Below are 24,489 nucleotides of genomic sequence, written 5' to 3'. Positions count from 1 at the left end.
TGCAGAAGAAAAATGTATTAGCTCCAGGATGATGACCTCTCCCAAGCATAATGAGCTGCTCAGAACGTTTGTCCTGTTGACCCTTGCCATCATTCCCTCTCTAAGAGGAACAATTATGGAGCCTAGTAAATTCTGCAGCAGAAATTACATCTTTGAACACGATGACCTCAAAATTCTGTACTTTCCCTGTGCCTCCCTATATATTTATATTATATACACTCTCACAGGTAGCATTTAAAAATGTCTGTAAAAGATTATTCCTCCCCCCCCCCCGAAAAAGAATCCTCTCTTTGCCTGCCCCCTCCTGGTAAAGACTGGTATTGCAAATGACCCAACTTTCACCCCCCCCACACACACACACCCAGCCCAAGGTTCTTCACTCAATGAGGCAGGGGTTCCTGTTCTCAGCCCGCTCTGTGTGTGGTCCTCGCAAGTGTGTAGTGTCAGTCTGTACGCCCCCTCAGCACTATTCTCTGAACTTTCTAAGGCAGTCCTCAATGATGTTGAACTATGTTAGGGGCCAAACTATGAGGGCTTATTTTGTGGAATCTCATGTTTTGGACATAGCCTAAGTTGACATGTTTCTACAAAAAGGTAAAAATGGTCTTTATTTTTGTCTCTATTGAAATTAATCATTATCCTAGGCTGTTTGCCAATATTTCTAAACTATAAAAAAAATTTTTGAACAAAAATTTAGTAAATTCAGATTTGGTTGATAAATCATAGTTCACATGTATGTCTATGTGAGTGTGTGTGTGTGTGTGTATAAATACATTACACATAATTATAACTTAAACGATAAAGGCGTAGTGAAGCCTGGAGCCGTTCTATAGACTTTCAATGTTCTGTCCATGGCCGTGTCTATCTCTGTACTGTCGCAATACAGATATTCTCGGTGTAGGATCCTTTACCGTTTCATTTGCTCAGGGGCTATTTCTATAATGCTATCTGGAGTTGGATCATGTGAGAATCATCCCCAAATAAACCGGTCTATCCCGTGTCCCCTCGTGTTTGTAGATATGCAGTACCGTATCACCCTCGATTCTCTGAGGCAGATATCGCGGAGTTTTTTCTCTGGGACTCAGGAAAGAAGGATTCAAAGAAACATCACAGTTCAAGAATCAGAATGCACTAGGCACTCCTTCTACATGTTGGCAAGTAAATCATGTGTTACAGCTGCCTTCTTCCAGACTGATAAGAGGGTGGTGTGCACGTGTGTGTAGTTGGCCCTCCTCTTTAGTTATTCCTAACCGAGAACTGATGAGTTAGAACTCATATAAAATTTGATCAGCATCAGACAGATCTGGCCCCAGCCTGCTCACAATGACTGCAGTCCTACCTACAAGGTCAGTCCAGGGACCCACACTAAAAGGAATGAACTTGTTTCAAACATTACAACATCCCTTCGGATTATGTTAGCTTTTTTAGTATTTGCTCTGGAGCTGAATGGGTTACAGTTTATATGCCACCCTCCCCATGTTCTGAATGACTGTGGGTAAATCATCTGGTCTCAGGGGCTCTGTATACAATAAGAAATGTCATAGCTACACACCTCAGAGGCAATAAGACCGTTCCCAGCAACGGGAATGAAGATCGTTGTTCTTGACACCAAAAGTAATGGTTCTTGCAGAATGGAAAACACCAAATATGTTCACATCATTTTCATGTCAGTATGCATTACAAAATCCCATAGGTTTAGATGTATATGAGCAGAATACAGAAGGAAGAGTCTGCCTTCTTAAAGTGAGAGGATCACTTTCCCAGAAGTGATTACTAGCATGGGTATTGTTTCAAGAGAAACAATATTTTTTAATCATGTAGCTCAGGGTGGTATATCCAGGCAGGAGAGTTACTGGAGGGACCCCAGCAAGTCCCTCTGTGGAACTCTAGGGAAGTGACCTGCCATTCTGGGGTGGCCACTTTCAAGCCATAACCCTTGTCAAGACAGAAAAGCTGTGCCACTGCAGAGAAGCCAAGGCTTCCTGAGCCTTGATGATGTGATATCAGAGTAGGTGAGCAAGGATGTTCCAGTAAACCACAGGGGCAGAAAGATGCCACAATAGAGTCGTAGCATCCAGCAAGCATGACATCAGTGACAAGTGCTTTGTTTCAACTTGTAGGATAAGCATGACTTTCAGGACTCCGTGAGAGTGACTTTGGATTTTAATCTCACTGATCCAGAGAACGGGCCAGTGCTTGATGACGCTCTGCCGAACTCAGTCCACGAACACGTAAGGTTAACTTACAATGTCTATTTGTGAATGTGTTAGAGAAACTCAAAACACAGAAAGATGTAATTTACATCTTTTGTGTGTGTGTGTGTGTGTGTGTGTGTGTGTGTGTGTGTGTGAGAGAGAGAGAGGGGGGGGGATTGGGCAGTTCCTGACTTTTCCCAGTCCCTCTAACTTCGTCTTGCTGGGGTTGAAGGGAACTGTAAATAAACTATTGAAAATGCCATTTGTCCTAATAAGCACTAAGTTGTGAGACACAGTTTATGTATATGAAGCACTCACACTGGACCTCATCCATGGACCACAGCTAGCCACTGGTCCGCAGCATAGCTCCACCCCTGGCCTTCCTGGTGGAGGCTTGTGGTGTAAATGCTTGTGTCTTGGTTACTGTTTTATTGCAACATCATTACCAAGACGACTCATAGAATAAAGCATTTAATGGGTTGATTTAACATGAGGAGGAGATGAAGGGGAGAGGTGGCAGGGGACTTGGAAGTTGTAGAGAAGAGGCTAGGAAGGACATTCATGATGACAGACTGGATAAGGGGAGGGTTAAATGTAAACAGATGCAAGTAAGGTTTCCAGACACACGGCTGGACCGTTTCTCTGCCTCTCGGCTTCCTCAACATCTCATGCTTTTTAGTAGGAAGTCACACACGTGAAGCTGTGTAGATTACAATCTGGGAGTTCTTGGCTCGAGGTTTGGACACTGTCCTTCATTGGGGAACAGATACCAGTGCAAAGTACCTATGAAATCTACCTCCCTTGAAGGACCGGGGCATTAAGACTACACGTCGACGTTTACTCTTTCTCCCATAAAGTCAGCAGCGAACGTAAAACCCCTTACGACCTCAGCGATGCAGCCAAGTCCCTTGTGGAGCTCTTTCTCTCTTGAATGCCATGCCGTTTCTGTTACACGAATTAACAAGTGGATTGCAGAGATGTTTAACTATGCTGTGAAAAAAACACGTTCCTGTGACCCTTTCAGATTCCCTTTGCCAAAGATTGTGGAAACAAGGAAAAGTGCATCTCAGACCTCACCCTGGATGTGTCCACCACAGAGAAGAACTTGCTGGTTGTCAGGTCCCAGAATGACAAGTTCAATCTCAGCCTCACAGTGAAAAACAAAAGAGATAGTGCCTACAACACCAGGACTATAGTGCAGTATTCCCCAAATCTGATTTTTTCAGGAATTGAGGTAAACGTGCTGTTTTTCATTCATTCTCTTAATGATCACTTATTGAACCTATTTTTCATGCTACTGGGATAATTCACTGTATAATATTGATTTGGGAAGAGCAGGAAGCATTTTTGTTTAAATATTAGAATACACTAATGGTCATAGTTGCAAACTTTCGGAGTTTTTAAAAACTTTTGTCGTCTTATTTTATGCGTATCGGTATTTTGCCTACATGTATATCTGTGCACCTTATGTGTATCTGGTCACATACCCAGAGGTCAAAAGAGGACATTGGATGCATGAGCTAGAGTTACAGACCACTGTGGGTGCTTGGAATTGAACTTGAGTCTTCTGGAAGAACAGTCCAGAACAGCCAGTGCTCTTAACCACTGGGCCATTTCTGCATCTGTATGATGCTCTGACAGTGATGGTGTATGGGTTAGACATCCACCACTGAAGTTTCCTGTTCACAGGTGCCGTTATGATACTCTGTTACCCCTGACTATTCAATCTGCCAGACAAAAGGGGATCGGATGGTTTCAGATCTCCATGAACTACAGAACTGTCAGTCCTCTGGGGTTGCGACTCTCCAAGCTAAACCAAGAGACAAACCTTGGCAAGGCAGCTGCTAATGCATAGCTGGGAAAATTCTAAAAGGATTAATTTAAACATTTCACTGTGTCTCCTCTCTAATTCTGTTTCTTTTCCACTTTAGGGGATCCAAAAAGACAGCTGTGAATCCAATCGAAATGTCACATGCAGAGTTGGATACCCTTTCCTGAAGACAGGGGAAATGGTGAGAAGGCATAAAATATATGTGGCCATTGAAGACCAATGTGTAAACCCTTCTTTCTAGTGGGCAATCCGTGATGACATAGGCCACATGCATTGAGTGCAAAATGCCTGCAGCCTGATACCTGCTAGAGAACGATTGTCATGCCTCTGTGAAATCATACACTGAAATTGAATCGCCAGTGTGGCAGCATTAGGAAGTGTTGCCTCTGGGAATCGTGGCTTCACGAGAGGCTAAAGAGACATCTTTGTCCCATCTATCACATGACGTACAGAGCAGGCCTCCATCACACTCCAGTCTTCTGGTGTCTTCCCTTGGAAGTTCCCAGACTCCAGAACTATGAAAAGGAAGCCTGCAGTGTTTATGAATTACATAAATTAACAGTCTAAGTTATTTCGTGATAGAAGCCCAGGAAAGCTAAGCCATACTCAAATCTAAGTATTTCGTAAGTCACATTCAGACACAAAGGCTGAATCTTTAGAAGATTAGCAAATGCACTATTTTATATCCTGCCAGGGTAATGAGAGCTCAAATTTCTCATGTTATCTTCCTATTCTTCTTCTTGCTGCTGTTGTTTTGGTGGACGTGAAACAATGCTTTACTGTGACTTGGATTTGCATTTCCCTAGCAGCAAGTGATGATGTCTTGAGTAACTTTTCATCACACACACACACACACACACACACACACACACGCACATGCACGCACGCACGCACACGTGCGCACACACGCATACACGCATGCATGCATGCACACACACGCACACACACGTGCGCGTACACACGCACACACACTATTTGGAGAAATAGCTGCTACAATAGATTTTTATTGAGACAGCACCTCACTTTGAAGCCCAGGCTAGCCCTAAACTTATGATATAGCCCAGGGTACCAAGAACTCTCATGAGCCTCCCTGCCTCTGCCTCCTAAGTGCTAGGATTCCAGGCATGAACCACCGCGTCCCATTCTGAACCTGGTTTTAAATTAGGCTGTCTTCTGTACTACTGAACTGTAGGGGAGCTTCATAAAAATCTACATTCAAGTCTCTTACCAAATACATGCTTAGAAACTTTTGGGATCTTTTTTTCCCAAGAGTTTTATGACTTTCTTGTTTACTTGGGTCTGTGATCCATGCAAAAGGACTTCTGGGTTATGGACATTGGAAGAGCCCAACTCAGACATTCTGTGTGTGAATATCCAGTCACTCTGCTCCATTTGAGGATGGCATTGAACTTAAATATTTCTTTCTCAGTGCAGCAGTTCCTTATGCTTGTGATAAAAGCTTAGATAAAAAATACTTCTTAGGTTATACAATGGGCAAGGGGAGGGATTTGCAAGCAAGTTCTACTTGGCTTTCACACTTAGAATATTCTTAGGTTAAAGATAGAGACTTTCAATTTAAGTGTTTCAGGGTTATGAAAATATACAGTAAGCATCGTCCTCGGGCTTGCTTCTCTGTCAGCATCTTCCTGCAGACACAGAGGCCGTGGAAATTACCATGACTCAAGTGCCCAGGCTGGTTGTGAAGGTTAAGAAGATACAGGGAAGAGCTGTCCAATAAAGGCCCCTTTACTAGATTGGAGAGCAGTACTCCAGGGCAGGAGAAAAACCATCTTTGTTTAAAGAATTTGTTTTCTTCTTTCTAAATGTAAAATAAGATCATGTATGGGAGAGAAGAAAATTCTTTACGTACTATGATACAGCAGTGCTAACCTCACACCACCACCCCATCTGTAAATGATGCCAATTGTTCACAAGCTGCAAATTACAACCTCTCTGTCTAATATTTATCATAAAGATATAATTTTAGGTGGTTTCCATTAATTAGGTATTTCTGGAATGTTTTTCTGGCTGAAATTTAAATACTTGAATTAGCACCAAGTAAGATTAGTATACGTAAGTGTTTTGACGAGATCATTGGGCAAGCACATGCAGGTGATCTTTGTTTTTAGGAGTAATTTATTTTAGTGTGACTCTTGGTGTGCATAAACAGGCCCTGTGTACAGGCGGAGCTTCTCAAGAGAGGGCTGTCTATGTACGATATTCACACAGCAAAAACACTTTCTGTTTTCTCTTCAGTATTGCAAACTCTTACAAACCAAACAATGTCTTTTCATAGCACTTTATTCTAAGAGCTAAGTCATTTTTTGTATTATCTTCTTTAATTACTCTATAGTGGTTCAAAAACATTTACACTACCAAATTAACAAATCAAGTATGTTTTCCATGTTTCATAATGGCGACTAGCATGTGTATTAAAGAGACTTTCTGTATGAAAGAGACTTCAATTATTATCATGCCACAATCGTGTTATTATGCTACAACTGTGAATATTCAATTCAATGTTACCATGTGTCTTAGAGCATTAAGACTACTATGAAAAATTAGCAGGAACAGAGTAGCACACTAATGTGAAAGCTATTTCACATAGATATGGAAGCTGAAAAAATGCAGGATCAAGACAATGTCAGGCCCATTGTCCAAAGAGGACATTTTGATTCAAAGATGTCTTCTCCCTGCGTCCTTGGGGGGCAAGAAGGAGAGGCTGAACTCCGGCACCTCTTCCATAAAGGCCTTAGTCCCGCTCCTGTGGATGCTCATGACCTATCACCTGCCAAAAGGACCAAGCTCCCAGTATCATAACGTTGGTCATTAAGCTTGAGCATATACATGGAATAAAGCATCTAGGCTACAGCAATATGCAAAGCATAACACAATCCACATTTAGAAATCTGTATGCATGATGAGGCTGTATTCTGTAAGATAATGTTTCTTAAGTAATTTTATATTTTTTTGTTTAGGTGGTGAATTTATATAAACTGTATTTTTTTTTTCAAGCTTGATGTTTCCCTGATCTCTTAATGTATCTATTTTAATTTCATAGGTAACCTTCAAAATAATATTCCAGTTTAATACCTCACAACTTGCAGAAAATGCAATTATTCATTTACTTGCAACAAGGTTGGTTTATGTATGTGTGGATATATATGCATGTGGTGTGTGCATACCATTACTTTCGTGTAATTTCATGATTTTACTTTGTAGTGTCACTGCAAGATTCTTGAAGCTTGTATGAGATCAGCAGAAGTAACAGTCCATGAAGCACTTTGCTTCACACACACACACACACACACACACACACACACACACACACACAAAATACCTTGGAAGTAATTAGCAACAGTGGGGGAGTTCATACTCAAAATAAATAATTTTACCTATTGGATAATCTATTGGTAATATTAACTGCAGACTACCTTGTAATTACACAACACTTATATCTGCTAAATTGCATTTACGATCAACAGGATCTACTAATTTATAAACATTTACTAGCTGTCTGTCAAGGTCAACTGAGTCATCACATAAACGTAATGACACCCTTTCACACTTCAATAAATTTCACACTGATTGCTCAAGGCTTCTCAACATTATCACAGAACACATGCAAGAAAACAAAGTCCTCTAAACCGACAAGAGCAAAGCTCGTGAAGTCACAGAGAGTGAGTGTAAGATATATTATTTCACACAATTTTCATAAACATGGGTCTGAGTCAGTGTGGCTTTCAGCTCTACCACAACAGCAGAATCAACTTGGGAGCATTAACAACACCTATCTGTACTCCTCCTCCTCTCAATGAAAAGGAAGGAAGAATTCAGTGATTTTGTATTTTATTAATTTTCCTACGTAAACTTCTCTTTTGAATGTTTAGAGATGGTCTGTGAATAAGCAAATGTAATGCTTAGTGTGAGTTGCTGTGTTTTCCAGTGACAGCGAAGAACCACCCGAATCTCTGTACGATAATGAAGTAAATATATCCATCCCAGTAAAATATGAAGTCGGACTACACTTTCACAGGTAGGACGAAGACAACTTCATTCACTGACAGCTTTCTGATTACCAATGGTTTTCCTAGCCTAGCGTGATTCCTGGCCAAAAGCATCACCATTCAAGAACGTTAAAGTGGCAAATACTACAGTTCCACCCCATACTTGCCGAGTGTAAACGTCTGGTGTGGTGCCCTGCATACATATTAAATCTCTTCCGTGAGAACCTGTGTGCACTAAATATCAAAATAAACCATGCCAGTGACAGGGCTTGGCTCATAAATGTAAGCCAAAGTCCTTGGCAAAATGCAGTGTTTTCTCACAGGTCGACAGCATGTTTCTAGGTCACTATTCCTGTGGGATAGGATGAACCTTGCCCATTGTGCCACACAAGGTTAAAGCAATTCTTGTTGGTCAACCATTTATTCCTTCCACGATTCAGAAACCATTCTTTCTATTCAGACCTTTCTTTCTTTACATGTGCCAATCACGTTAGTAAACTTCCACTCTACAGAGTCCCTTGCTTATGAATTCCTTTACAGAATAAGAATTCCAAGCTTTTTATAATAACCATGTACAACACACATAAAAATATGAGAGCCAGTGTCAAGGCCAACAGAGTTTAACAGCTCATTGTTGTGTTTGTTTCTTATGGCACTGTCTCTTTGCTAATGACAGGCCATAAAGCAAGGTTTATAGGCTAGGCACACAGACTTGCTTATCTTTCTTAGCCTTTGAAGTCTGTTGCCTTTTGTCTGATTTGTTCTATCAGCTTCTGTCAGCACAAAGATTCTCCCATCAACTTTCCACTTAATTCAAATCGAGTTTTGGCACACATATCTCTTATTTGTCTTCTCTTGGCTGAAGTGCTGGTTTGAAAGATGGTCTTTAGTTCTACGAGGATCATCCAAAGACCATGACCTTCATAGGGAGGTTGAGCTTCTCCATCTCTCGATAACAGGACTTTGAAATTGTATAAATGTAAAGATTCTTTTAAAAACTAGGTTCTCTACCTTCAGCACAACTGAAAATATCAGATTTCAGTCTGATTTTTCTCTAAGTGTACATGCTAGTACATTCATGGAAATTCTTGACTTACTAACAATGGAATTCTATTTTGAAAGTTGCATGAAATTTAACATATTGGAGTCAGGTAAGCAACAATGTCTATTGAATTATGTGATACTTAGCATCTCGGATATTTAATTAAGGGTTGGGGATAAAAGAATCTCTCTGTTTTGAGCTCTGTAAATATTTTTATGGAATCAGATTACATAAGAAAAGAAAAGAATGAAGTCTAATAAACTTTACTGCATTTTATTTTATTTTTCCAATTATTTATTTCAAGTTCTGCGAGTGAACACCACATCTCAATTGCAGCCAATGAGACTATCCCTGAACTTATTAATTCCACTAGTGACATTGGAAATGAAATCAATGTCTTCTACATGGTAAGAAAATTATCTCAAAGTCAATATTGTAAGTAAGTTATTTGTATTAAGAAACAAGAAAGTGTTTCAACATTTAATGTCTACATCTTAGCACATTTTTCTTTGTAATTTAATTATGTTAGAAAATTTTGTCCAAATTGATAATCTAATCACTTCTTGGCCTCAATTTGGCTAAGATTGAGTGCAAACTGGTAATTTTAGCATGAGTCAATTTTAAAAGTCAAAGTCTCTAATTCCCTTACAGTAAGACTTACTAACTTAGAGTAACTTCCTAGAAGGAAAGTCACTCTGGTGTCAAATAGGTACAAATGCAAGGTATATCACTTTATTTTAGTTTTAGTATGGCTAAGAAAATCATGTTTCGTGGAATCATGATAATTTCAGAAATTCATTATTTCAAAATTCTTTGGTGAATATTTTTCTTTATTCATTGTGTCATTGTCTCTTTTCTGTCTGTTGCTCTCTTTCATATGAACTATACTGTAAATTGCCAATATTTACACTATAGTCTCCTTAAGTGATATGTTCTACTACATTAATTTTGTTTTCATTTTAAATTCTTTGTTGCAAACTTTATGTAAGTTCTAAACAGGCTTTAGTCTGGGTAACACTTACAGACTCAGTATTGCTCAAGGAGAAAAAAAGCATTCAATTCAAATGAATGATTTATGTACATATGCCATCAAGTAATACAACACCATTATAAACGAAGCCAGTCTTAAACTTTTGGGGAATTGTTAGCAATGAAGAATGAAGTTCTCATACAAAATTGGAATAAATGCATGCTCTTGAGAGGAATTTGTGTTCTCTGCCAAAATTGCTTTGATAGACTACATTCTGGAAATTGGTTTGAATGCAATCTCCTGCTCAATTCTGGGATATGATTTTGTAATTCAGACTATTAGGCTTCTGTAGCATAACAAAGAAGAGGATGGAAAAGGAAAAACACCTCAACTTTGTAGATCTTTATACATTGTAACTTATTAGGCTCCAGGTTTGAAAAGGCAGCTCTGTGTTATAAGTAAGGTCAACGTAGGCAACAACAGTTTATCACTAGCTATTTTGTTGCATTAAGTTCTAGAATTAAATTAATGGGATAAAAATAAAACATCATATTTAGGTGAGATCTAGTGACTTCCCTAGTGACTTTGGTAATTTCCCTAAGAAATTATTAATGATTAAAAAAATTCAACAGCACTCTTCTAAAAGGCTTACATTATTAACTCTAACACTGTGAAATCACTTCAATAAACTGTCATTCATTCGGTAAAGACAATGTTATGTATTCCGTGGGAAGACAATGCATTCTAATATTTTAGTTACAGTTGCTACTTATCAGTTTTCTATGCCTGTAACTTTTTTATTGTTTCCACATTGTTGCTCATGGACAAAATAAAGATAAGAGGATGCAAGTGTTAGAGCTAAGAGTTAAGGCAGTTCTGTAGACCAGATATTTAGCATAGTGAGTTTCACATGGTAACAACTGAAGTAGGTAACATTGTGCTTGATATTTACCTGTTAGTAACCACATCCTCAAATGACTGTTATTGGGGGGGGAGAAGATAGCACAATAGATTTAATGAAATACAAACTTTTGCTTTTGTGTATGTGAGATATAATACACACAAATAATAAAAACAAGTAATTTTATGCAGCAAAATGCTACTAAGGTGTTTTCTGCTTATTTTCAGTATTTTCTGGTGTTTTTAAGAAGGACTGTTTATTGATAAGAAAAAATGATAATTTCAGAATATGTGACTCCTGACTGAATGTCAGGAGCAGATAGCATTGAACGGAAAGGCCTTGCCAGGCAAGCCCCAGGCATATTACCCTAGGTGGATGCAGACCGTGTTCATATATGAAGCCAGGCATAGCTTCAGGAATCTCTACAGTTCGAAGGTTGATGAATGACTTAACATTCAGCAACCACGTGGAATCATTACAGATACGAGCAGCTCGCAATATAGGCTGTTTTATTAGCTAGGTAGTCCTGGCATCTGCTGGTGAAGATTAAAGAGTTCTTACACACAGATAAATAAATTGTGCAGAGAAGCCATTAAGAATGTGTAAGACGTGGAGATCATACTTGTGTGGTAGCCAGGGGGAGCATTGTACCTGGTAGTCCCAATTCAGTACATTAATGGGGATTCTGAGTTAGTGGATCACAACACACAGAAACTAAGATGGAAGTCAACCCGCCTACCAGACTGGATTATCAATAGCCAGTGAGGTAGTGTCCATAGCTTGTGGTACAATTGTGGAAGGAAGCCAGTGGGTGTCTGGCTTACCTGAGCAGTGATGGCAGGCCCCATCTAGTGAGGTTAGAAATGACTTATGGCTTTAGGGCATCACAATTATCTAGGTTGAAGCAACCAAAAGCATGCTGCGTTTTTCTTGTATGGATCAAGTCAATTATTTCTACATCCCAAAACTTCCCCACTTAAGTGAAGAATCTAGGCATGCCTATTACCCTAGCACTGGGAAGCAGAGACTTACAGATACTGAAAGCTTACTGGCTAGCCTGCCTAGCCTAAATGGTGAACTTCCAGATCAGTGAGAGACCTTGTCTCAAAGATAGAGGATGACACCTAACCTCCCTGGCCTGCACATACCCCCACATAGACAAGTACAACCACACATTTGTGTGCATGCCACACACACACACACACACACACACACACACACACAGAGAGAGAGAGCAACTTAACTAACGTGTAGCTATGATGCAAAATTATGTATACTCAGCATAATGTTTTATGTATATGTGTTATGATAATCATTTGCTGGAAACAGTAAATATGCTGAGAGAGCCTTATAAAATGAATATCCACCATAAATTCTGAGAGAAATGTTCAGACACTGCACGGTAGTGTGTGTTGTGTGTTTGTTATCTAGGTCATCTCGGGTCAGATGGGGACAGTGGCTTATAAAAGTCTGTTAAAGATTTCAGGAAAGTGTCCCTCATTTCTTCCCTATGTGGTGGTGCTGTCTGTGACAGTGCTCAATAAGAGACAGATTTTATATATATATATATATATATATATATATATATATATATATATATAAAAATGGGACAGATATATACAGACATGGAGCTAACAAAAGTATTCAAACAGCACAGGCCCAGACTTGCACAGCAGATAGACAGGAATTATGGAAAACATAGGGAGGGAAAAGCACAGATTTCAAATCTGGATTAATCTCAGCTAAGTGACACAAAGGATAGTTAGTTCTTTGCTATCTTTTTTTAGTTCAACACCAACACATTACTGGTGACTGAGTTTATTACAGATGTGTTCAAACTGATGGAAACTAACCCTAGTATTATCCATATGCATAGCATTATCAATCTACTATTATCCTGGAGTGAAGGGAGAATTAAACAATATAGTAGTAGCAACTGCATATGATGGGCATTCACACTTTCTTGCTGGATTAATTGAGCCAATTCCCACATAACATCATGAGCCATCTTTACATGGATGACTCAGAATTTTATATAACTTAGCATCAGTTAAGAACCAAAGTTACTGGCAGTGGTGGCACATGCCTTTAATCCCAGCACCCAGGAGACAAAGGCAGGTGGATCTCTGAGTTGGAGGCCAGCCTGGTCTAGAGAGTGAGTTCTAGGACAGCCAGGGCAACACAGAGAAACCCTGTCTCAAAACAAAACAAACAACAACAAAAGAAAAACAAGAACCAAAATTACCTTTTATCTCAGAACCCAGCAGCATAAACCCTGGTCTAAAAAGTGGGACAGAGTTCAGATTCCCAGATCCCACATAAGTTCCTGATGGGTGTGACAGCTTGACTGAATTTGTAGCAGATCAGCTGAGACAAACAAAGGATGGCGTCCCCAGAACATGCTAGCTCGGGAAACTAGGTGCACCAGGTAGTCATGGGTTTGATTGAGAGACCCTACCTCAAAGAAAAAGGCCAAAAAATTGTGGAGGAAATTCCCTGATACCAACCTCAGGCCTCTGCATGTACACCCAGACAAACATGCATGTATGTTCATGTATGCATGTGCCCACATGCATGTGAACACACATACACAGATGCACGTATACCACATGCCCATACACATGAGAAGAGTGGGGGGGGGAGGGGAGGGGAACAGAGGACTATGTAACATGGAAAGGATGCTTTGGAAAGAGTCAAAAATGATTACGTGTCTATTTTTTCCCTACAGATCAGAAAAAGGAGCCATTTCCCAATGCCAGAACTTCAGCTGTCAATCTCTTTCCCCAACTTGACGTCAGATGGTTATCCTGTACTGTACCCAACTGGATGGTCGTCTTCTGATGTAAGTCATGTATGCTTTTCAAGTGTGTCACTACTGTTATCTCCTCCAAAAATCACAGTCACTAATTACTGTGTACGGGGAGTGTGTGCACGGGCCACAGTGCACACGGGAGGTCAGAGGACCACAGGCTTCGGCCAGTTCTCTCCATCTACGATGTGGGTCCCACAGTCTGATGAATCAGGGCATCAGGCTTGGCAGCAAGTGCCTTTCTCCAGAGGCTGTGGGGCAGAACTCAAGTCACGAGGCCAGCAGTGAGCACTTTCCACCTGCTCAGACATCTCTCCAACCCTGTTACCTTCCTTGCCTGACATGTAAGCCTCATGCCTTGTATGACCCTTGTGATAGGTAAGGTTGGTTTTTTTTTTTTTTTAAATGGAGATACATTTAAAAATTAGTAACTCCCACCAGGTACTTAGAATGTGTGTAAATTCAATATGTAGGGTTCCAGAAACAAACTGCAGACAATGAGTAATTACACGTGATAGCTAATTATCTAATAATGCTGAGGGCCATGTCCATGTCAAGGTGCTGACAATGGACATGCCCTCTGGACAGTGCCCTCCCTCCCAGGATCTCATGTGTGCTGGTGACGCTCTGCATCCCTTGATGCCGTGTCTCCTGTGAGTCTGTGTTTATTTCTGCCTCAGTGTTTTCCTGTAGGCCCGCCACTGGATTGGGGCTTTCCTGAAATATGAGATGTCCTTACCCGAAGAACCTCAATTTAGTTACATCTGTGGCCACTGAGTTTCCAAATGAGGTCTTGTTTACAGGTTCAGAATGTTAGGACTCGGCCATGCCCTTTTGGAATCATGGTATAATCCGGTAGATCTTATGTCAGCCGTTGTTGATGGATGTATGAAATTTCTGCCGCACTTAAATTTATTTGAGGGAGTCAATTTAATAAAGAAGCCTCAATTTTTTTTTCTAAATATACACAGATGTATACAAAAATAGTAGATTACTTTTCACTTACCCAAAACAACGCCATTGTACTTGTAGTACTGAATAGACGTGTGCTGATTATTATTGTTATTATTACTATGGGGAATTTATTATTATTATTACTACCTTATTATTCTCTGTTTCATGTATAAAACACAGAAAGCCACAGAAATCATTACTGTATGCGTGGATTCTACGTTTAACATTATACCTTCTTTTCAAGCAGCTTTTTTTCTAAAAACTAAAGCATTCTCAGAATTAAAAACACAAAACACAGCAGCTAAAGTATTTGTTTGCAATCATTTAAATATTTTGCTGATGGAAAGGAAAAAAAAAAATCTCTGCAGTTTCCCTCTGGTCCAAGAAATCAGGCATCAGACTGAGCCTGTTAGTAACATGCTAACACTTTCTTTTTCAATAGAACGTATGTGTGTATTTTAATATATAGTGTGGGAATATATATAATGGAAGTTCATCAGCTGTTCTTCGAGAAACAATAACTTAATAACTATCTTGCGTTTGAAATAGCATCATTTCTCCTCTGTTGCAATTACCAGTGTCACAGAAGTAGTGATGGTCCCCTGGAGTGGGGACACATCGCGGGTGCCTCACGGACCCTCTACCCTGCACACTCGGAGTATATCGCTGGCTGTCATTCACGGAATCTTCACGTTATTACCCCATCCAAGCTTTTCCCTTTGACCTCACCACTTTCTAATGGGGAAATTTTTCCCTTCCTTAGAATGTGAACTGCAAACCCCGGAGCCTTGAGGATCCTTTTGGCATCAACTCTGGGAAGAAAATGAGAATATCAAAGTCTGAGGGTCTCAAAAGAGGCACGATCCAGGTAAACTAAATTATAATTTTACTTTATGCCGCCCAAGCGCAGCCCACCCACTGTCAACTTAGAAATAAAAGCTAGCTGACGTGTTTTAATACAGATCCCGTGATGAGATTGCAAGCACCCTAACAGGTATCTTTCACACAGGATTGCAGCACCTGTAAACTGGCCACCATCACATGCCACCTCACCCCTTCCGATGTGAGCCAAGTGAATGTTTCACTCATCTTGTGGAAACCAACTTTCATAAAAGTAAGTGGTTGCATTGCTCCGGGAAGTTACAGAATCAAATCATTAAGTGTTAGGTCAACGTTAGTATGTTTGTGCAAATCACAGCTGTGCAAAGACCATGAGGCCGGGGGGGGGGGTCTCTGCGAACATGGTGTAAGACCAGCCCTCTCCCTCACCAGCTGTGTGGGGCTCATCAGCCCCATCTGTCAGTAACAGAGTAGTCACCAAAGCTCCCTGCCAGAGGCAGTATTCTCCCTCAGTGTTCTCAGTACAATAGAGAACTACTTCTCAGGTACCGAAGTCTATGCTTACGTTAACAGTTTGGGAAGACTTCGTTAAGGTTTAAAATAATAATGGAGTGACGTTCTTTGATATCATTAACAAAGTAGAGAACATGAATACATTACAGAACAGTGATTTCCTTTGGAAATCTCGATGCAACTATGTTCTGTATGACAAAGCCACATCCATCTGAATGTAGGCTGTTTAAGAACATAGATCATTGTATTTCTTATTTTTTTTTTTCTTTAAGGGAAACATTTAGTTGGTCATATGAAACTGAGAGTTTTAGGTTTGGTCTTATTAAGATGATGTTTTGGCAAGCCATGACATTTTAATACTGGTAATGCATAGTCTTCATCATCGGAATGTAGCGATCCTGTGCCTACATGCATGAGAGGCCAGCGAAGGTTGAAGTTTGTTTTCCTAGACAAATATCCAACTAGAAATCATTTTGAAGGTCTTATTTGAGTTCTTTAAGAAGGATCTAAGGGACAGTTTGGGTAGGGGGGTTGTATAAGGGTACTCCAGGCACCACTGTATTAATCTCACAAACAATCACAGTTTTTTATTTCTGTTTTTCTTTTTCAAAAGTATACAATGTATTTTGGTCATACCTATCCCTCACTCCCTTCTCCAACTCCTCCCAGAATCACCCCCAACGCCATGTCTTCCGTCTGTAACTTTTTATTTATTTTTATAACCCACCAAATCTAATTAGTGCAGCCCATATGCATGGGTGTTGGGGCACCCATCCACTGGGACATGAGGAATCCACCAGCGGCCACACTCGTAGCCATAGTAAATAGGCCCAGCAGACTGTGTTTTGTATTTACTCATATGTGACACTAATAATTAAAGAATAGAGATAACAACTTGAAAGGGAGTAGGGGTTTCGTAGGAGAGACTGGAGGGGAGATTCAGAGAGGGGGGTGATGTAACTATATTTTTATTTTAAAATGTTTTTTTAAAAAGGAAAAGTGACTTTTCTTCCCCGCAGCCGTCAACGGTTCCGTACGTAGAGATGGGACCTCAGGAGCTTCTCTCCCAGGCCATGCGGGTGCGTTAGCTGGCCTGATGCTGCCCGATCTTACATGGGTGACGGCAGCAGGTGTAATAATTGTGCTACTCGCACATGACCATCTCTCATCTCGATTAGCACGGTACATTAACAATGAGACCTACCTGCCTTTCAGACACAGTTTTCCAGCCTAAATCTTACTATAAGGGGAGAACTTCAAAGTGGAAACGCAACGCTGACGTTAAGCAGCAGCAACCAAAAACGAGAGGTAAGTGAGACTGCTCATCTGCAAACTTGCCGTGCTTCACACCAAGCTTGCCCGTTAGTGCCAGGGGCTGAAGCTGTGCCCGATTTCATGCTCCTGACAGATACTCACATCACCAGCCATGTTTTACTGTATCGTTTTTCACCATGACAGTAACTGGATGTTTCCATGTTTGCTTTAGTGACAAAGAGGATGCTTGTGAGTTTCCTCCTTAAGAGCTAACATTAGGAAATGCCCTAAGTGGCCCTAAGTGGCCCTAAGTCTATTTCCAGAAAATGCCTGTATATTGAGTATATGTGTATATATAAATGTGTGCATGTATGTATGTGTGTACATATGCATGTATGTGTGTAAGTATATGTATGTAAGGTTTTAAAACTCCTTCACTTAGCCATTTGAGAATGCCCCCAGAAAAGTGAGGCCTTTCAAGCTGAGTCCTTGGTAAAAACACAAACATTTTACTCTTGACTTTTTAAAGGACTTGTTTTAGACAAAGGCATGACTTTCTTGTCTTGTCTTGGGAAAATTTAGATATCCCATCTAGGTGAGCCATACTATGCAGGTTGTAAATTTCTGTTTTGACGGGCTCCATTTCTTGTCGATAATAAATTTGATAATATTGGACGTTTCAAGTAATTGAAAGGCATTTTCAAAAGTAAACACAATTGTTTTTTTGTTTGTTTTTGTTTTGTTTTCTTTGGTTGTTTTTGTTTTGTTTTGTTTTGTTTAGTTTTTTTGTGTGCAGTCATGAGATTAATTATACTGTTTGGTAGAAAAACGTAGCCTGTAAGAACTCCGTGTTCTGGGAGTTCCAGTGGGTGCTTATCAGTGCTAACAACCTGGTTTAATAATCACTTTCAGCTGCCTATTCAAATCTCCAAAGACGGGGTCCCAGGCAGAGTGCCACTGTGGGTCATCCTCCTGAGTGCCTTTGCTGGTCTGCTGCTCCTGATGCTGCTTATATTAGCTCTTTGGAAGGTAAGCCCCATCATCATCATTACTATTTGTTCCAGCCAATGAAAATTTGGCAGAGTAAACTGCGAGTTACCAATGCTTTGGAATAAGGCAGTATATAAACATTTATAAGATAAGCAGGATTTTTTTAAAAAACAGCAATATTTCATACATTGAATATTACACATTTCATTTTTGCAAAGGAAAAAAGTATGCCCCGAGTGGGAATACAAATATCCAAAATTCCTGGGGAATCTCTTTACAGGTGGGGATGATTGAGGAAGATTTAACAATAAACTAAAATTTTACTAAGGATGGTTATTACTTTTAAAAGTAAAAAAAACAAAACAAAACAAAACAAAACAACAAAAAAAAAAAGCCAGGTGGTAATGGCACATGCTTTTAACCCTAACACTTGGGAACCAGATCTCTGTGAGTTCAAGGCCAGCCTGGTCTACAGAGGAGTTCTAGGACAGCCAAGGCTGTTACAGCCTGTCTCAAAAGACTGAAAAAAAATCGAATTCCTATGTTGATGAAGGACATACAAAGAACAGGGTCATGGTTGAGATGAATCTTGCTCTTGCTGTACCAGTCTGCATCTTAAAGACAAACAGAAAAACACATTTTCTGCAATACTGCGTGGCTGTATAAGGATCAAGCAATGTAACAGTTACCTGGTATAATAAAACACATAAAGTTCAAAGACCCCACATCAAATCCCTTTGGAAGACCAGGTGATAATCTGTTTCCTCTCAAGTTAATCTCACTAAATAGTGAGATTGTTTAAGGTAAGAAGTTTAAGAACATATCATTTTCAAGCAAGCTATGATGATAGTTTTTAGGATGAATTTACCAAAAAAACAAAATTCCATAGAAAATTTGAATTCAATCTTTTTCAATTAAATACAATATGGAATTTGAATTGTCTGCCATTAACATACTGCTTTGTTAAATAAAAATTACGAGGGGAAAAAAAATGCCTGGCGTTGGTGATGCACGCACTCGGGAGACAGAAGCAGGGGGATCTCTGTGAGTTCGAGGACAGCCAGGACTTCAGAGTGAGTTCCAGGACAGGCTCCAAAGCAAAAGCCTGTCTGGAAAAACAACAACAAAAAATTATGCAAGAATGGTAATATGACTACATATTCATTTTTCTAATGTATGAACGGCAGAATTATTTAACCAAATAGTTTGCTTATACAGCAAGTTTCTCTCCTGCTGAATGGCAGATGTCACCATCCTTCCTGGCCTCTGTGATGGCAAACTTCCTCTGTGGGGGTTTTCCCTAAGGAGATGGTGCATGAGTAGCATAAATGGAATCTATGGTCCTTTCCCTGCAAAGCCAGGACGCGAGCTCTCTCTGCAATACCTAGCTTTGCCACTCCGTGGCACCCAAGGCCTGGTTTACCGCTTGTGTTGACACCCACGCTGTGGTTTCCTCTGATACCTTCTGTGTCCAGTGATGCCTCCCGCAGTGGCCTTCCAGTGTGAGCTCTGACTAGTTGGAATATGCTCATGGGCACTTAGGAAAGAGAAGAGGAAAGCCAGGGCCCATAGCTGGATGGGTTCTGTCTGACTTCACACCTCTGTTTAAACAAACAAAAGGGAATTTGCATCCACCTGTTTTTACATCCTTGGCCTGAAAAGGCCTACGTGTAAAAATAAAAATGTTTCCCAGTTTCCCGGTAAATGATATATGCTTCTAAAATCATCTTTTACCACCCACGAAAGGTCAGTTAACCAGCTTAGGGTTTAGTTAATTCAAATTCCTGTGAGGAAGGATTTCCCAAACAGAACTGGGATTCCAAGGTAGACAGGAAGGAGCTGCCTCTTCATAGGTGCTCACTGCACCAAGGACTCTGTTAAGCACCCTCACTAATTTGAACGGCGGTCTGTGATGAGGGGATGAATGTACAGACAGGCTCTGCGTGTCTTCCAGGGCTACGCGGCGGTTAGTGTTCTGGGTAACATTTTGAATACTGATCTCTGTCTGTTGTCTGTACAACAACTTTTGTAACCATTTGTTGTAACTGCACTTTACACCCATGCATGTTAAAACAGAGGCAAGGTAGAAAGCTCCCCCCAAATAAATAATCAACTAGTAAACAGCTGGATTCAACTAACAATTTATCACCAAAGCCTTTTTTTTTTTTTGGTAGATTCTGTTGCTGCACAGTATGGGGACAGAATGTCATGAAATCACTAAAATATAAAATTCTTGGTTTTAGAATTGAAGTCCCTGGTTCAGGTTTTTAGAGTAAAAGTCCCTGTTTCTATGGTTCGAGAGTAGAAGTCCCTGGCTCGGTGCTGAGTAGCATGTAAAGCAGAACGCTGCAGTCAGAAGCCTTGGGGAAAATTGAGCATGCGCTTTCTGGTTTTCTGGCTTGATCCGCACTGATGCCAAAGTCCCGGCACTGATGAGTTCCTGGTCCTACAGCTTTGCTTCCCCTTCAGTGTAATTATTGAAGGGAAATGGAAGTGTCCCACAGGCACAGTTTCTCTTTGATAGTTCCAGGACATCTAAATATAATGCAGTATAATAACATGCATTTGCCTATTACTACAACACAATGTTACAATCGTCCTATTTCATTATTCACTATTGACAATATCTTGCTGTGACTAATTCATATCAATGTTATCGTCAAAATTATACATAGGAAAACAACATAGCGTGTCTGAGACTCAGCGTGGCCATGTTTCAAGCATCCAGGCCTGTGGCTAAAGAGGACTGCTGTATCGATGCCTCGCTTTTTAATCTTACCTGTTGGAATTCACTTATTTGTTCAACACGTTGCCCACGTTACACATTGACCACTACTTTTTGCCATCGGGTTTTGAACTATGTTAATTCCAAAGAGGATGATTTATAGAACAGAAGCCAAAACAGAAAAGCAAAACTCCAGGGAAAGTCTAGGGGGCCACAAACTTACTTTGTGTTTTTCCAACATTGGCTAAGATTGTCACAGTTTAGTTTTCAGGAACTGCAAATTATATTCTCTTAATCTCTAGTCTAAATACCCAGCTCCCCTTAATAAAAACCAATGCTTAGAAAAATCTGCTGAGTGGAAAAGTTGACATCATAGAAGTTTGGTCTCTAAGGTGGGCATTTAGAAACATTTTTAAACAAAGGAGGCTGAGAGAGGGGCTGGTCTTTAGAGGAAAAGACGCTCATTGGAAAGCCAGCAAGAGCCAGATTTCTTTTTAAACATAATTTCTTTATCGACTTTTCTCAAATTTCACGTAACACACCCCAGTTCCGTTCACCTCCTAGTTCCCTCTGCAGTGCCCCTTCCAATAACATTAAAAAACAAACAAATAAAAACAAAACAAGCAAACAAAAACAAAAAACAAAACAAGCAAACAAAAACAAAAAACAGACAAAAACAAAACAAGCAAACAAAAACAAAAAGGAGCAACCAAAACCCTCTTCCTCCTCCATCGTTCTCTCCACCTCTTCATTCATGCTGGGAGCTGTAGTGTGTCACCCTCGTCTTAAATGCTCACGTCCTGCCCTGGTGAAAGCTCCCTGAGTTGCCATCCTCAGGGCACAGCTGACTGGTATCCAAGACCAGAGCTTCCAAAGCTGCCGGACAGGAAATGACTGGCATTTGGGAAAACATAACCTCACGGCAGTTTCCAAGTCCATTTGTTCTGTTACCATCCTTTCCTCGTCTTCTAGCAACCAGATTCTGACAGAAAGCAGCCCTGACTAAATCTTCCTAACTTAGAAGTACTGGTTTCTGATCATCTGTCCCTCTAAAGCCCTCCAGTGCCCAGTCAGTATCGATTAAGTGTGTAGGCCCAGAATGCAGAGATAGCCCAGTTAATAATAAATACAAATCTTTTTTTTTTAAATTGTGCATATTGGCAATTATCTATAATGAGATTCTAATCCCAGCACTGGCAGTGGAGACAAAATCCCCAGCCCGTTCTCTGGCTATTCAGGCCAAAGAAAGATGCTGTCTCCAAAAGCAAAAGCAACAGCTCCTAAGGAACTGTGTCCGAGTTTGGCTTCTGGTTGCAACACACACACACACACACACACACACACCATGGTAGTATGCTCCTGAATAGCCATAGCTAGCCATAGATCCATGTGATATGGATACACTACATTTGCAAATAATTAACTCACTCAAATTTTAAAAAAACAGAGCACACAAAATTTAAAACCTATGCCCCTGGTACCCTCTGCTGTGTTTTTTAAAAGCTAAGAGTTAGGTTTAAAGATTATTTAAATGAGATTTAATTTATTCAATAAATTTTAAAATAAGTTTAGGTCACTTCCTTATCGAGTGTCAATTGTTTTTGTTGTCTGTATTATTTGAAGTAAAAATAAAAGGCTGATAACTTGTGCTAATGGTTCAATGACGAAGAATATTGAAATGTGACTTACGTTAACCACTGAGCGATTTCTTTTTCTTACCATCAGTGGCTCTATTTTTATAGGTAAATGACATGGGGGGGTCTTTCAAGAAACTTCTCCTGGAAAGCTTATGTGCAATGTTCTGACCCACTTAGAATCATCCAGATGATTCAGACTCGTCCCTGGCCCCTTCCCCATGGCCGTCTACCACGCTCACCACAAACTCTGTGACCATTGGTTACTGGATGGGAAAGTTTCTGCCACTTTAAAACATGACAATGGCAAAGTTGAACCAGTGTTGATTGACTGAGGTTTGCTTGCCTCACATCTCCCAGAACTCCGCTGGTCCCACACATGCCCGATCTCTGCTGGGATATATACCTCACTACTGTAGTGAAATAGCCGAAGATACAGTGGCAGTTTGACCGCTGTTATCCGATTTACACTCGGTACTAACTGGTCAGCTAAAATACGCATCAGTTATCGGAATTAGTTGTATGCCCAGATTTTCTAACACATGACTAAATGATCATCTATCTATTGCCTAAATTAAAATAATTAATTGTGTTTTAACTTGTACTTTCTCACCAGATTGGATTCTTCAAAAGGCCACTAAAGAAGAAAATGGAGAAATGAACTATTTTACAGGAGAAAAGAAAACAGTGACAGTTATCCAATGATCTGTCCTCAGGTTTGCCACAATCATGTGAGAAGAAATTCAGAAATATAACCAAAGACATGGTCACAAAAGTATAATGTGATCCATCATGCGGCTGGGATTACTCACTCGGAAAGTGACAGATCAAATATGATCCAAAAAGGGTACCCAAAGATATAGTTTAGAAAGTGATGAGAAATATTTTAATAATTGCTCATTTTTGTTGAGTAAGTAAAGAGACAAAACGTTTTAAGGAAGAATCCCCAATATACTTTTATGTTTATGTGTTTTAAAGCAATGTGGAGTGTTTAAGGGATGCACAAAGAGCTTTGTGTTCACTGAAACAGTTACTCTCAGCACAATATAAATGAAGGTTTCCCCTTGGTTACACTTTCAGAGCCAACTCAGCCAACAACGGAATGGCTTGGGAACAACCTCCCAAGTCTAAGGAGAAAAGCCTTGCCAGCAGAGCCCACATACATATGGACTGAAAACTGGGTTAAATCCGGGAGCTCACACTCGTGACTTCTTGGGTTCTGTAATTGGAAATAGTGTGTTCTAATGCGATTGGGGAATAATGCAATTGAACTTAAATTCTGCGTAGAATAGACAGTCAAGAGAGTGACATTTAAAAACAAGTGCACTGGATCTTTTCATTTAAACTTTTACGAAAAGTAAAAGCGCTTAATTTATATTGAGCTCTAAAACGCAAAACTCTTTTATAAAGAAAAACAAAAAGCACTTAAAGCAGTTCGTGTAACATAACAGTGATCAGTCTTGGAAAGCCAGTGTGTGTGATGCCCAGATGATTTAATGAACTATGACAGCATAGATAGGTGACCCAAAAAGACTAAGATCATCACCGCTGAGTAGCTGTTTAATGCTAGGGCTTCCAGATGTTACATTAAAATAGGAGACTTCTCAACTCTGTGGTATAGGGTCCATTTAAAACCCCAAGATATGGGTGTTTATTTTGGAGATTTTTAATTTTCCAAATATGTCTCATGTCACTATTGAAAAAGCAGTCTCCCAAGTTAGTTTTGTATTTTACCAAAAGCACACTGCCTTTGAACATGGCATATCAGAATTTAAATAGAAACCAAGAATTAAAGAATTTGTACTTTCACAACTTAAAACGACA

The 24,489-nt window shown here is 40.0% G+C and overlaps 1 protein-coding gene across 1 annotated transcript in view; it reads left to right on the top strand.

Annotated features, from left to right (window-relative positions):
- Itga1 (integrin subunit alpha 1) overlaps positions 1-23,435 on the top strand; it is an 84,744-nt gene extending 61,309 nt beyond the window's left edge. Inside the window, exons 17-29 of the mRNA XM_051183058.1 lie at positions 1,018-1,154; positions 2,121-2,231; positions 3,220-3,429; positions 4,127-4,207; positions 7,088-7,164; positions 7,973-8,062; positions 9,380-9,482; positions 13,675-13,788; positions 15,473-15,577; positions 15,719-15,823; positions 17,278-17,370; positions 18,229-18,345; positions 23,282-23,435. Of these exons, the coding sequence (XP_051039015.1) occupies positions 1,018-1,154; positions 2,121-2,231; positions 3,220-3,429; positions 4,127-4,207; positions 7,088-7,164; positions 7,973-8,062; positions 9,380-9,482; positions 13,675-13,788; positions 15,473-15,577; positions 15,719-15,823; positions 17,278-17,370; positions 18,229-18,345; positions 23,282-23,326 (1,388 nt within the window). The 3' untranslated portion in view covers positions 23,327-23,435. The remainder of the gene's footprint in view (positions 1-1,017; positions 1,155-2,120; positions 2,232-3,219; positions 3,430-4,126; positions 4,208-7,087; positions 7,165-7,972; positions 8,063-9,379; positions 9,483-13,674; positions 13,789-15,472; positions 15,578-15,718; positions 15,824-17,277; positions 17,371-18,228; positions 18,346-23,281) is intronic.
- The last annotated feature ends 1,054 nt before the right edge of the window (positions 23,436-24,489 follow it).

This window comes from Phodopus roborovskii, unplaced genomic scaffold (genome assembly GCF_943737965.1).
Source record: "Phodopus roborovskii unplaced genomic scaffold, PHOROB, whole genome shotgun sequence".
Classification (NCBI taxonomy): domain Eukaryota; kingdom Metazoa; phylum Chordata; class Mammalia; order Rodentia; family Cricetidae; genus Phodopus; species Phodopus roborovskii.
Note: the sequence above shows the minus strand (reverse complement) of the source record. Positions and strands in the feature narration are given on the sequence as shown.